Raw genomic sequence first — 13,308 nt, forward strand, 5'->3', positions numbered from 1 at the left:
AAAAATGCAAGTTTCTGTTGATTTTGGGAAACTTGGCATTAGATACTTTTTAATTGCATTGGTTATATTCCTATCTATTATCTCTAGCTTCGGAGAAAATAGTCATGCAACAGAAATCAATATGTTGCCAAGAAATCGAACTGAAATCGATAATATTAAAAATATATCATTAGAATACGAAAATAACAGATTTGTTGCAAAGTTTAGATGCGATTATATCTTTGATATTTCACTTTCACAGCATTTTGAATTAATAAGATTAGATATTGAAATGGCCGGCTTAGTTTTTGTAATACAGACAAATGAAAGTAATAAACTATCAATGGACAAACAAGTGACATGGTATTACGATTGCCCAATTAAAGGAAATGCTACAGTAAAATTAGTAAGATCAAAAACAGTTCTAATCGAAAAGAATTTTACAAATCTTATGCCAACAAAGGAAAATAATGCTACAATACACTGTAGTGGTCTTACAGAAGAAACTCGTCAATGTGAAATTTATCGAACTTGCTTCACAGATAATATAATATATTATCCATCAACGCATAAAGCAAGATTCCCTAATCCTCTCATAAGATTCTCGAAATCACAAGTAATGAGCGCAAAGAAGATTTCTGCGGAAGAAAATGAAGAAATATTATCAAAGAACGAAATACGATCAGGATTATCGCTAATTGTTAACATAGGCTTTTTCGATCCTTTATCTTGGAATTGGATCAAGAATGTCGGTGCTCCTTTAGCAGAATTGATAAAGCACTCAAAAGATATCGTAAAAGTACTAGGAATAGGTACTCCTCGTAGCATTGTTGATTCTAACCTGGTTGCAATGTTCGCAGATGTTCTTCCAGTGACAAATGATTATAATTGTGTTGAATCATCATTAATTAGACACTTAAGACCATCGGATGCTGCTTTGAATACACTTAGAGACATAATTTTGAAGGAAATACCTTTTGATCCATATGATAGCAGAATACCAAAGGCAATTGTGTTAAAAGGCGGTCCGAACTCTGTAGATTTCACAAATATAGAAGAAATTGCTAGCCAGATTTCGCATGAAAAAATAACTATCGTTGATTTAGAATCAACTACAGATTTCGCTTTGGCAAAAATAGTTGCAAACGCAAAATATGTCTTTTCGTCATCAGGAATTCATACATCACAAGCCTTTTGGATTAAAAATGGAACTTTTGTTGAATTTTCCCCAGAAGGTTATGAATGTATGGAAAATGGAAGTGCTGCTGCTCGTGCTTCAAATTCAACCTACTATAGATATGTTGTAAAACAAAATGGTACATTTAAAGCTGAATCTGATTATCCATGTGTAAATTCTAAAATTGTTGAAGCCCCAGAACAGAAATATAGGATCAGTAAGTTCGAGTTTAAATAAATGTTTGATATTATACGCTTTAAAAAAAAAATTTAATTTACATTTCAACTTAAAATCTACATCTTACACATAAGGACTTCATCTTTGCTTAAATCTAATATTCATGAAAATTACATATTTACAAAACAAAACAAAATTATTTGATAATTAACTATGAAGACGCTTCTTAAGGTCTTTATACTTTTTTCTTGCATACATAGTATCAGCAACACCGTCTTCTGTTTCTTCTAATCTCTGTCTAAGTGTTGTATTAATTTCTCTCGTATGATGAAGTTTCTTTCTCATATTTTTTAGTTCGCTTTCAACTGTTTTACGTTCAGAGTAGAGCCTCTCAACTTGATTTTTGAGCTCATTTATTTTTTCATCTCTCTTTTTGATAGATTCTTCTGCTTTTGATATATTTTCATTATATTGTGTTAAGATTTTCTGTGAAGGTTCGTCAGATATGTATTGGAATTGATCAATAAGTTTTTGATTTTCTTCTAATAAATACTGAATTGCTATTTGCATACTTCTGAAAGCTTTGTATGCACCTACTGATGCAAAGTTATCTGTATCATTTTCGTCTATTTTAGCTTCTTTAAATTGGGACATAAGATATTTAATTGAATGAATATCTGGAACTGTTTGCATTTTTTCGATGTCAATTGATTCTGCAAGTTTCCAATTCATAGGTGTTGATGGTTTCTTGCAAACAAATCGTTGATTATCATCTGCTGGGCGTGGAGCATAATAATTATTTAAGTATGTGGATATGCTACTGTAACATTTGTTACATAAGGTGCAAAATGAATCGATCCGCCTAGGGCAGTGGGAATTGCTTTAGAATTTGGATTGTATGTGGCTGCAAACATCAATTATATTTTTTACTAAACGTCCATTTTTTCCAAAAGCATTGATGTTACAACAGTGATTGGTTGTTTAATCATGTCAATTAACTTTTTTGACTTTAGTTAATGGCAATGTAATGCCATGTCTTAAGGGAATTCCATCTTTGGTCTAAAAATGAAGAAGAAATTTGAACAATATTTATCAATAAGAATTTGATTGCTGAACTGTATAGTTTGTACCCAATGAAGCTATCATACATAATGCAAATGTGTTTTAAAAAATTGGCGCATATTAATTTGGGTAAATACCCCTAAATAATATTAAACATTATAGTTTGAATTGTTTACTTATGACTCGTTGTAGTGTGTTATAAATATTCACAGATCCATAGATGAAAATTAATAAAACATATGCTATTCTATTTGGACAATAATATTACGGCAAAACTTTATTGTTCAGTCTAATATGTTTGAACAAGCTCTAATTATTTAAGATCATGATACCCTCTTGTTAGAATTCAATAGATTATTTTAAAAGAAATTTGTAAATAAGGATTTCATGGATTAATAAGCTGGAAATTTCATGTTTTCAAGTAACTTGATGTATTTCCATGATAAATTTTGCTATTCTAAGTCTCTCATTTTTACAGCAAAAAAAATTTTTTATCATAAAAAGAAAAAATGTCATTCCTTCGTTCTTCAACTCCTTTGAAAAGTAAGGAGTTTCAGAATCAGAATGATATATCTCATATCTCAGATGAGGAATTTGAGTCATTAAAAGCTCCATATCAATTTACAACCCAGCAAAAATTATATCATTTTTTATGCTTCATTGTTTTCTTCGGAATCATAAGATTATTATTAATAGTTTTCATAGTTATATTTGCTTCATTCTTAATTCTTGGATACAAGTTTGCTTTAACAGCATTTCAATTTCCATCGAAAGCAGGCAAAAGTTTCTGCCTATCCATTGCAAGATTTGGCATTAGAAGTGTCCTGTTCCTACTTGGCATCGTATATATCAATACAGATGGCCAATTTGACGATGGAGCTCGCTTTGTAATTTCAAATCACATTGGATTACTCGATGCCTTCGTAATTTTATACTTCCACGATTTAACAATTATAGTTGACCAGGTATACAGAACATATCCATTCATCTCATTACTTTTAGATTCTGTTAATGCCGTGTATATCGATCCAAGAAAGCCAAAATATCGTACGAAAATGATTATTGATGTAGTTGATGACTTTTCAAATTCTCCAGTTCTCGTATTTCCAGAAGGCGCTCCATCTGGACGCGGTGCAGCTTTAATGAAATACGAAAAGACGGCTTTCTCAACTCCATACAAAGTTCAGCCAATTACAATGAGATACCACATGTTCGGAGTTCCATATGGATATAATACATACGGATATCAAGGAGAAAACTTATTTTATTACATTTATCGTCTTCTTTCAATGCCTCCATCATTACTTTCCATACACTTCCTCCCATATATGTCCATGGAAAAAGACGCTAAATCAGAAGTTAAAGCATTCTCTCACAATGCTCAACTCAACATGGCTAATTTCATTGGAATTCGCGCAGTAGACCACTCATGCTCTGTTATGAAAAAAGATAAAACAGATTAACTTAATTTTTATTACTGTAAACAAATTTTATAATTTTTATATAAATTTATATTTAAAAGAGTAACCATATGCAAGTGTGATTCCAAAAGAGATTCAAATGTGATACTTTCTCAGCTAATTACAAATATATAACATGAAATTTATGATCGGCTCAGAAATGATAGACAAAATTCTTTCATGTCTGGATCTGTTGAATCGTAAATATTGAATGTTGATGTATCACTATACATGTTTTCTGAAACAAGAATTGTAGGTTGGACAAAATCTGTGATCTCTGAAGAATAATCGTAGTCATTAAGATTTTTGATAGCAAACATCGTTACATGAACATAATCGCTCTCAAACTTTACTTTACTTGGAATATTATGAGGGAAAACGCAAATATTGCTTGAAGAATACGGACTTATGTGAAGCTTGATGTTTCTTTCTGCAAGAAATGAATAATCGCATATTTTATTACTTATAATGTAAATATTAAATTGAATTGATGAAAGTTCTGAATTTAAAGCAATTATGACATGAGAATATTTAAATACGATTCCAATACTGGAGGTAAACGAAGTAGAAAATGCTTTCTGTTTATCAGGGTATGTAAAATTTAATGTAGGAGAATTATACGTATAATCTGGCATTTGATATGTCAGATATACTTGTGAGTTCGTGAGAGAAGGATTAATTTCGATTGAAGGATTATTATTGTTTAATGTAACGGTGTAAAATCCTTGTGTGTTATAAGTTGATAAACAAATTAATGAAAACATAATTTAATGACACTTTTTTCGATAATGTTTGTGATCCAAAATCAAATTTTTGAAGGTTAAAATATGTATACAAGTGTTTACTTTAATTATAAATCATATTCGTGATTCCCAAATTTTTCTATCTTCATAATTTTCCAATGAAATATATATTTTTCCTTTGTATATTCAATTATTTTTGTTTATTTTGGAAATTTTTACTTCATAATTGAAGAATGTAACTGTGATATTCATGGTTACATATGTGAACATAAGCAAATTATTTCAGAAATAATTCAAATATTACATTTTTGAGCGAATTGAATTTAATATTTCTTGCAGAGAAACATTATTAGTCATAGACATACATAAGTACGTATTTTTAAACTTTAGGTATATCAATCTAATAGGTTATCCATATGAAATTGCTTTAAATTGAATTCAATATTTCAATTATTTTCATCCAGCTTCAGATTGTCCATATATTAGTATGACGTAGAAGATTTTATTCTTACAATAGGAAGGAATTAAAAAAAATAATTGATAATAATAGAAAGTTAGTTTTAGTTTAATGAAGAGGTTGACCAATATACATAATTAGCCAATTAGTAAGGACTCTTTAATGGTTCTTGAGCTGATGCCGGTTGTTGTTGATTCTGCAAAAGTGGTTGGGTATATAATGGAGGATTCTGTGCTTGATTGTTTGCATATGGATTTGGAGCTGGTTGCGCGTATTGTGGATAATTGACGTATACTTGTGTTGGTTGAGCAGCTGGGGGCAATGACCTTGGTCTGAGGCAGCAGCAACAGACAATACATAAGACTGTTGTAGTAATAACAACAACTCCAAAGATAGAAAAGAAGATAATCAAAAATAATCTTAAAGAGTCTGATTTCTCAAGGCAATAAGGATATGTGTATCCATCAAAATACTTATATTCTGGAATTAATCCTGTATCATTTAGAATCATGAAAGAATGATGTTCACAGTCTTCATCCATGTTTCTATCTGTCGAGTCATAAATGACAATACTGTTACTATATTCATATTTAAAATCTGCAACAAGAACTGAGATATCACTGATATCAGTAATTGTTGGGGAATAAGCAACAGTATGGCTACCAATATAAGCGTAATTGCTAACTATATCTTCGCGTTTGTTAAGGAACTTAACTTTCCTTGGTATGTTATGTGGGAAAACACAAATCTTACCTGCTTTATACGGATACAAACGATATTCCATATTGCCGAGTGTAAGGAATGAATAGTTGCATGCTCTGAAATCCATAATGTATATGTTGAACTGTATTGCGTCATATTTTGATTCAAATGAAATATTAAAGCGTGTTTTTGTGAACGTAATTCCAGTACTTTCATTGAAATAGAAAGTATGGTTAATTGAATCATTGTAATATTTGAATGATACAGTAGGAGAAGATGAACGATATTTTGGTAATTGATAAGTTAAATAAACTTTGTTGCTTTCGGATGTAGCAACTTCAATATTTGGATAACTTTGGTTTAGTATAACTGAATAGAATCCAATAGATGAAAGTTTACTCACGCAAAGTAAAGATAGCATGAAGAAAAATGAAGCCGACACTTTTTGGATCAAAAGTTCTTTTAATTCAATTTTGAGAGGAACTAAAAAAAATTGTTAACTTTGTTTAAGCTTTAATCATTCAAGAATCAACTCATGCATTGAAGAAAAGGGTTCCATCAATTGACAACTTCGTTTCAATTGTTGACAAATCATGAGAAAATAATTGATATATTATTATCCTAAAAAATCTACAAAAAAAAAAAAAAAAAAAAAAAAAAAAAAAAGGTAGTGGGGCTTCCAGGGGCTGCGCCCCTTCTAGCCCCGAAGATGTTTAGTATAAAATGAGGTTTTTATTCGGAAAATTGTGAGTCTTGTGGTTCATCTTCTTGAGTAGAGTCTTCTTCTTCAACATCAAAGTCATCTGGTGTATCGAATTGAATGTATGAAAGCCAAATGTTGTATGTGTTTTCCAATTGGCTTTCAAACTTGAGATACATTCCATGCATGAGTGTTATTTCAGTTTCAACGTAGAGTTGCTGATGTGGCTTGAAGACATGCATGAGAATTGGTCCTCCAAATTCGTCCTTGAAAAATTTGCAGTAGCAAACATAAACTGAGATAGAGTCTCCTTCTTCAATGTCTTCTGCTTGGTTAACGAAATGAATAGCAATTTTGCGTACTTGAATTGTGTTGTTGTCTGAGTAAAATAATGGTTTGAACTTGGGGTTGAGTGAGCTAAGACATTGCCATTTTGCTGTTTCTTGTCCGTACTCACGTTCTTCTTCGTCATCTTGATATCCGTAACTCTTTAATTTGAATTCGACACAAAACTGTTCGACTTTTTTTGCAGCTTTGGGTGGAAGACTTTCAATAAGCTGACATATAGTTCTGTCAAACACTATCTTTGTTATTGTTGGAAAATAGTTGACAATTGTGTCGCCTAATTCGAATGGGTCAGGTGTTTCTTTTTGTAGTTTGGTAAAGTCTGCAAGAACTTTGTTGAGTTGTTCACAATATTCTTTGTTAAAAGTTGCAGCAACTCTTTCTTCTGGCTTTGAATTGAAGTATTCTTCAGACAATCTGAGTAGTATTTTGCGTAGTTCAGCGTTGCTGTGGTTCTTTGTAATACGGAGCTCGTTTGGTATTGTTTTTGGTAGTGAAAGTGGCTTTGGATTGAGCGAATTGCAGGACAAATTTGAATTTGAATTGTCTGTTCTGCTTGGAGAATGTGTAGATGCTGCAGTTTGATATTGAGGCTCTAAACCTGTGGGCGCTGAAAGTCTGCAAGCAATTTCTTCAGGTGAATTTGGAGCGAACACGCTAGCGAATGCCATTAGACAAAAATAAACTGTTTTTTCGGACTACTCATAGAAAAGTTTAAAATAAACCGTTTTCGTCAACGGTAACCCCCTCTATTTTTTTATTTTATTTAATAGTTACCGTTGGCAAACCGTTCCATCTCAAATATTGAATGAACTATAAACGTTTTTTGTTTTCTATATATACTTTTTTCACCATCGGACAAACTTTTGACAGAAAGGAGCTTACACATACTTTACACTTGTCAAAATATTTTTAACATACGATAGTATATATTTGCTCGAACAAATAATGGTCTATCGTCAACGCTCATAGAGATAGACCCACTTTTCTAAAGTATATATTTGAGTACTTTAAAAAAATATTATAGAACGATATAACAAATATTTTACAAAACTGACAACACTTTGACCGAGTAGTTTTTTGAGCTGAACAAAAAGTGTCATACAAACATCTGTCAAAAACCGCTTTTTAACTTCACTTAAAATGCCACGTAAGCTACGTAAGAATATACGTAAGAGGAAGGGAGCATTGAAACATCCAAAAGTAAAACTGACACCACAACAACAGTTGCAACAACAAATGCTGAATGACCCCACTATGTTGCAACAAATGTCAAGCAATCCTATGCTTTTAAACCGAGTCATTGGTGCACAGAGTGGAGGTTTAAGAGCGGCACTTTTAGCGAAAATGGCAGGCTATGGTGGAGCTGCAGACGGAACAGCCTATAACCCTCAAAGTCAAATGAATTTGAGTTCACTCAAAAATCAAATAACAGATGTCAAAAAGTCAAACATAGACATACAGAAGCAAATAAGTGAAAACGAAAAGAAACTAGAATATGACAGACACACAAAGAAACTCAATGAGTTAAACGTAGAGAAAAAGAAGAAAGAAGAACAACTGAAAGAACTAAGTACAGAGGAATATGCAAAAAAAGTGTCAGAAAAAGCAGCAGAAGTAGCAAAAATGGAACAAGATGTCATAAATTTGAAAAACCATACTACTCAATATAAAGTACTGAAAGATGAAGAGATAAAACAAAAAGCCCTGAAGACATATATGGATAGCGATGAGTATAAAAAAGAAGTTGAAGCAAATGTAAAGGCAGAAAAACTTTTACAGTTGCAAAACCAAACCGTACAGTATGAAAACTTAGCACAAGAAAGTAAAAATAACGACGCGGCTATGCAAAAGGCAATGAAAAGCGCAGAATATATAAAAGCTAACAATGACTGGTTAGATGCCCAAGCCAACGCTAAAGCAGCCCAACTCATAGGGTCAATAAGGACAAAAATACAAGCGGATGAAGACAGTTCAAATGAAGCTTTAACAAATGCTGACTTTAAGAACGCCTTCGAAGCTCTTCATAGTAAGGTGAAACAAGTGAACGACTTCTCATCTGGAAAGAAACTGAAGTCTGAAGGTTTCGACAAAGAGTTAAAAGAAGTAGCACAAAATATGACGAAAATAACAGATGCAGCAACGAGACAGGCAGTTCAAAGCGCCTATGACGCCGTTAGAGCAACTGTTGTGGAAAGTCAAGAAAAAGAGTTACAACAGACCAAAACAGACCTAGTAAATGCTTTCTTAAGAACGAAAAGTCAGGTAGGACATTACGCTGCAGATGGAACATATGTGCCAGCTGGTGGAATTTATATACCACCAAACCCTCCAAGAGAAGCACCTGCACCAGGACTACCTAAAACATTTACATCGTCACATGGACATAGACACAGGCATGCACCAAAACCAGCACAACAACCAACACAACAACCAACACAACAACCAGCACAGCAACCAACAGTTCAAAACCCTGCACAACAACAACCACAAACAGAGCAAGGACATAAAAGAAGTAGAGAACAAGGAAACCAAGAATTCTTAAAAATGCTTAAAGAAGAGTGTGGTTTCCCAGATACTGTTGACTTTAGTGACAGATATAAAGAAGCTATTGGAAAGTTCAAGGATGGAAATACTGACCCGAACCTATTTAGCTTTATGGCTCAGCACCAAAACGGATATAATCTCAAACCTGGAAAATACAAGCTCGCAAAGGGATATGATTTAATAGCATATCATCCAAATGACATGGATGAATTTACTCCGAGATATTTGATGTCAGAGCTAAATGACAATTCAACTTTCGTCATGAAACGCGTAAAAAATAGAGACGGAACGAAAGAACAAAAGCTTATGAATGCGGATGACGTAGATAGGGAAATTGTTAAAAACGGTCTCGGAATATATGAAATGCCAGCAGATGAGGTACAAGAAACTCCACAGGAAGAAATAGTTCAGATACAACCAGACATGGAAGAAATAGTTCAGCAACAACAGCTAGAAGAGCCTGAAGGAAACGAACAAGTCACTCCTTTGGAAACTAACTTCACAGAACTAGATGAAGATTTGGAACAGCCGAAAAATCTTGACCCTCAACAAGAGTATGCGGAGAATATGGAATATTTCCAAGAGTCTAAAAAAAATTCGGCTGACATAGTAGAAGAATATCGAAAAATGTTCGCCGACATACAAAAGACTCCAACACCAGATGAAAATATTCAGCATAGAATGGAAGAACTGAAAAAAATGTACACAAATACAACAACCCTTTTTACTTACGAGCATTTAACGTTCAATCTTCGGATGAACTCGGTGAAAATAAAAGGTTAAATTTCAAGAAAACATATAGAAATGAAACATTGTTTAAAGTTCATTCAGAACCTAACCAAGATGGAAACAAACCTACTTTTGTTTCTGCAGACGATGGAACTACAATGAGATGGGGTCATAAAGCTAATCCGGATAGGTGGTTCATAAACTTACAACCTCAATTCCAAGAAGTTGTAGACGCAATGGAAGTGAATGGTGAACCAGATATAGCTGGTATTTTCAGCGCGGCTTTAATGCCATTGAAAGATATGAAAGATGCAGATATTTTGAACCAGTATGAAATGAACATGGCTGATGGAAATATAACACCTGACGTTCTAGAACATTTATCTCAAAGAACTACACAGAACCATAGAGATGGTATATTTGGTGAAGAGTTTAGAAAGAAAGTTAGGGACAGCGAAGGAAGAGAACCTATTGTACATGACCTTGCAAACGAAAGTTTACAAAATGTCATAAAAACTTACTTTGCAGACAATGAACTGAGAAGGGATGAATATTTAAGAAAACTCAAATGGACAGTACCAAATGAAATGTTAGTATTGAAAAACATGTTCCTTGACAAAATAAAACCAACTACAGAAATAAACGACGCAAGACTGAAAGATTGGGTAAAAGCTTTCCCATTCACAAAAGATATAGTTGGTAACATGGAAAGAAAACCAGAATGGCTACAAAAACATATATTTGGAAACGAGCATATTCCATATGGACAGGCACTGTTTGAAGAGCTTGAACCGGAAACTCAGGAAAGAGTCATGCAAACAATACGCGAAGACTCAAATACAGACTATGACAAACTCTTTCTAGGATATAGGTTACCTGAGATGGGCGACCAGAGCCAAAAGGCAAAAAGGACATGGGAAATTTGCAACATACTAGATGAACATAATGCAAAGATGCAACAACTTCAAGCAGAGGGCAATGAAGGAAAAAGAAGAGTTAAAAACTCAGTCAGGAAGAAAGTAAAGCTTGGTCCACGTGGGTTCTATTATGACATATAAATCCAACTATTCTATATTTTTACTCATATGAAATGTACGCCGCTCAGAATATAACGCCAACAGTTTTGGATGCTATGAATGGAAATGTTTCCGAATGGTATAACGAATGCGACAATGCCATTAGAAGGTCAGAAATAGTTCCTGGAACTTACGAATATACAACTGCTGTTTCTTATGGAAACGTAGGTGAGTTTGGAGAAGGTTCTTCAACAACAGTAGATATTGCTTGCGACAGGTTTCATATAATTTCTATTGACAACTCTTTCTTATACGTGGAACAAGACATTGAAATAAAACCTTCTGCCAAGTTGTCTGACAAGAAAGGTTGCAATGGAATTTTCTATGTCGGATACCAATATGCTCCAGAAGTTTTCATGGGATATAAGATATATTCTAACTCTGACTTAGTTCAAACAGTAACATGGGCAAACTATGAATGGTTCGCTTTGAGAAACTCAGTACAACCACAAGCTAGAGAACAAACAGACCAGTATGCAACTATTGAGAAAATAAGAAGACTTGACCCTAACGTTCCAGGAGTTTATGTTAACCTTTCTGGACAAACTGCAGCAGCAGTAACCAAAGTAAAATTGAAACTTAGAGTTCCTTTGTCATCTTTCCTCATCTTCAGGTTTTTAAGATACTTGCCAAACTGGGCAGGAAAAATTTCTATCGAACTTACTCCAAGCAAAAATAACTTAGTCATTGCACCAACACAAGACCCATTCACTCTTACAGACGTAAAGGGAGCAAATCAAACGTCATTCGCCGAATTTTGCAAAGACAAAGTTGACTTAGACTTTGGTTTCTCAAACCTCAACACTGAAGTAAACTACTACTTCAATGCTGCTGGAACTGCTTGGGACCCAGTTAAGTTCACATGCGAAAAGTTTGAATGCAAGAGAATAGAAAGCAGACTTGCAGTCTATATGTTGGACCCAGATATTTCAAATGCTTTAGCTGCCAAATATATTGCAGTTCCACTTATGTTCCCTATACACCAAATATCTGTCAAAGACTTTGCAGGTGAAGTTGGAAACCAAAGTGCTGACCCAGGTGCAAGAACAGATATTGCTTTAACAACTGCAATGAAACATGCAGATACTATGTTTGTACTGTTCAGACGAACTATAAATGACTATTCTTGCTTCTACAACCCTGGTATTAAATACCATATAAACATAGATGGCAAATACTATCCAAGAGAAGAATATTCTACAGTTGAGGATATGAGGTCATACAACTTGACATTAGATGCTATGAACTTTAACAACAACTTCACAACAACCATTAACCCTGAAATGCAAAGTTCTATTATGCCATATGTGAAAGTATGGACTCATACAGGAGCTCAAAAACTCAATATACAAATGGAGACCGTTCAAACTTTTGGCTTGGCATTCCATTTGCTGACTCAGAAGACTTTATGGGTGGTATTTCAACTGTTGGTACAGTTCAAATACAATATACTGGTGACAGAGACGGTCCAAATGAATTGAAGCAAAGAAGTTTACAAAACCAATAGCACTTTTCACGGAAGATGCTCTTTTGAAGATTCGTTCGATGAAACCTGCTGGGGCTCCTCAGATTGGCATAACGACAGCTTCCATCGAGCAGATTTTGGCAGCAGGTCAGTAAGTTGTTCTTGAACTGACTTCTCTCCGTCAAATATTGACAGTACGCCAGTTTTGACATAAAATTGTATTATAAACTTCCTTTAGAAATATCTGTAAGTTTTGTTGTTATATTTTTGTCTGCTTCAAGAACTTTCACCATTTCAGTTATACCAACTTCTTTGCTTTATGAAAATATTTTGGTTCAGCAAAGATTGCTATTCTATAACATTTTCCATTGTTTGTATAAAGAACTATTCTGTCAATGTATTGTATTGTTTGTGTGTGTAAACTTTGTTCTGCTTCAATTCGAAGAGATACTCGAATACGTCCATCTTTTTATTCTAAGTAAAATGTCATTTCCGAAAAATAGAAGCGTAAGTGTTTCAAAAGGTTTAATGGCGGTGGCAGATGTGAAGTTAAATTCACCAACTCAAACAAACAGTCAAAGTGTTGTTGTCAATGTCAAAGACAGAGATGTTGAAGTGGGGAAACCATACGAAGACGAAGATGGTATAACAATAGTTCCTGTAAAAGAACAACCAACATATCCTGAAGT

General features: G+C 33.7%; 9 protein-coding genes across 9 annotated transcripts, besides 2 other annotated features; 5 read left to right on the plus strand and 4 right to left on the minus strand.

Moving 5' to 3' along the window:
• Positions 1–4: 4 nt before the first annotated feature.
• On the plus strand, positions 5–1,393 carry TVAGG3_0257110 (protein of unknown function, DUF563 family; the record flags this gene model as incomplete). The annotated part of the gene is made up of 1 exon (XM_001324177.1): positions 5–1,393. One exon carries the CDS (start codon positions 5–7, stop codon positions 1,391–1,393), a length of 1,389 nt encoding a protein of 462 aa, XP_001324212.1.
• Positions 1,394–1,540: 147 nt separating this feature from the next.
• Positions 1,541–2,065, minus strand: TVAGG3_0257120 (zinc finger, C2H2-type family protein; the record flags this gene model as incomplete). Its single annotated transcript, XM_001324176.1, has 1 exon — positions 1,541–2,065. The coding sequence occupies one exon, from the start codon at positions 2,063–2,065 to the stop codon at positions 1,541–1,543; it is 525 nt and encodes a 174-aa protein (XP_001324211.1).
• Positions 2,066–2,902: 837 nt separating this feature from the next.
• On the plus strand, positions 2,903–3,894 carry TVAGG3_0257130 (1-alkylglycerophosphocholine O-acetyltransferase protein; the record flags this gene model as incomplete). The annotated part of the gene is made up of 1 exon (XM_001324175.2): positions 2,905–3,858. One exon carries the CDS (start codon positions 2,905–2,907, stop codon positions 3,856–3,858), a length of 954 nt encoding a protein of 317 aa, XP_001324210.1.
• A 104-nt stretch (positions 3,895–3,998) lies between these two features.
• TVAGG3_0257140 (uncharacterized protein) lies at positions 3,999–4,619 on the minus strand (the record flags this gene model as incomplete). Its single annotated transcript, XM_001324174.1, has 1 exon — positions 3,999–4,619. The coding sequence occupies one exon, from the start codon at positions 4,617–4,619 to the stop codon at positions 3,999–4,001; it is 621 nt and encodes a 206-aa protein (XP_001324209.1).
• A 265-nt stretch (positions 4,620–4,884) lies between these two features.
• TVAGG3_0257150 (uncharacterized protein) lies at positions 4,885–6,196 on the minus strand (the record flags this gene model as incomplete). Its single annotated transcript, XM_001324173.1, has 1 exon — positions 5,201–6,178. One exon carries the CDS (start codon positions 6,176–6,178, stop codon positions 5,201–5,203), a length of 978 nt encoding a protein of 325 aa, XP_001324208.1.
• A 197-nt stretch (positions 6,197–6,393) lies between these two features.
• Positions 6,394–6,489: a terminal%2Cinverted (terminal inverted repeat of Maverick-3 transposon ID:TVAGG3_0257160).
• Positions 6,394–13,308: part of a mobile genetic element that runs on past the window's edge.
• TVAGG3_0257170 (uncharacterized protein) lies at positions 6,490–7,272 on the minus strand (the record flags this gene model as incomplete). Its single annotated transcript, XM_001324172.2, has 1 exon — positions 6,490–7,272. A coding segment is annotated over one exon (783 nt), but the record flags the coding sequence as incomplete, so codon positions are not given.
• On the plus strand, positions 8,660–9,837 carry TVAGG3_0257180 (protein of unknown function, DUF4106 family; the record flags this gene model as incomplete). The annotated part of the gene is made up of 1 exon (XM_051228263.1): positions 8,660–9,837. A coding segment is annotated over one exon (1,178 nt), but the record flags the coding sequence as incomplete, so codon positions are not given.
• Positions 10,666–11,136, plus strand: TVAGG3_0257190 (protein of unknown function, DUF4106 family; the record flags this gene model as incomplete). Its single annotated transcript, XM_051228264.1, has 1 exon — positions 10,666–11,136. One exon carries the CDS (start codon positions 10,666–10,668, stop codon positions 11,134–11,136), a length of 471 nt encoding a protein of 156 aa, XP_051097994.1.
• TVAGG3_0257200 (protein of unknown function, DUF4106 family) lies at positions 11,169–12,025 on the plus strand (the record flags this gene model as incomplete). The annotated part of the gene is made up of 1 exon (XM_051228265.1): positions 11,169–12,025. A coding segment is annotated over one exon (857 nt), but the record flags the coding sequence as incomplete, so codon positions are not given.

This window comes from Trichomonas vaginalis, chromosome V (genome assembly GCF_026262505.1).
Source record: "Trichomonas vaginalis G3 chromosome V, whole genome shotgun sequence".
Taxonomy (NCBI): Eukaryota; Parabasalia; order Trichomonadida; family Trichomonadidae; genus Trichomonas; species Trichomonas vaginalis.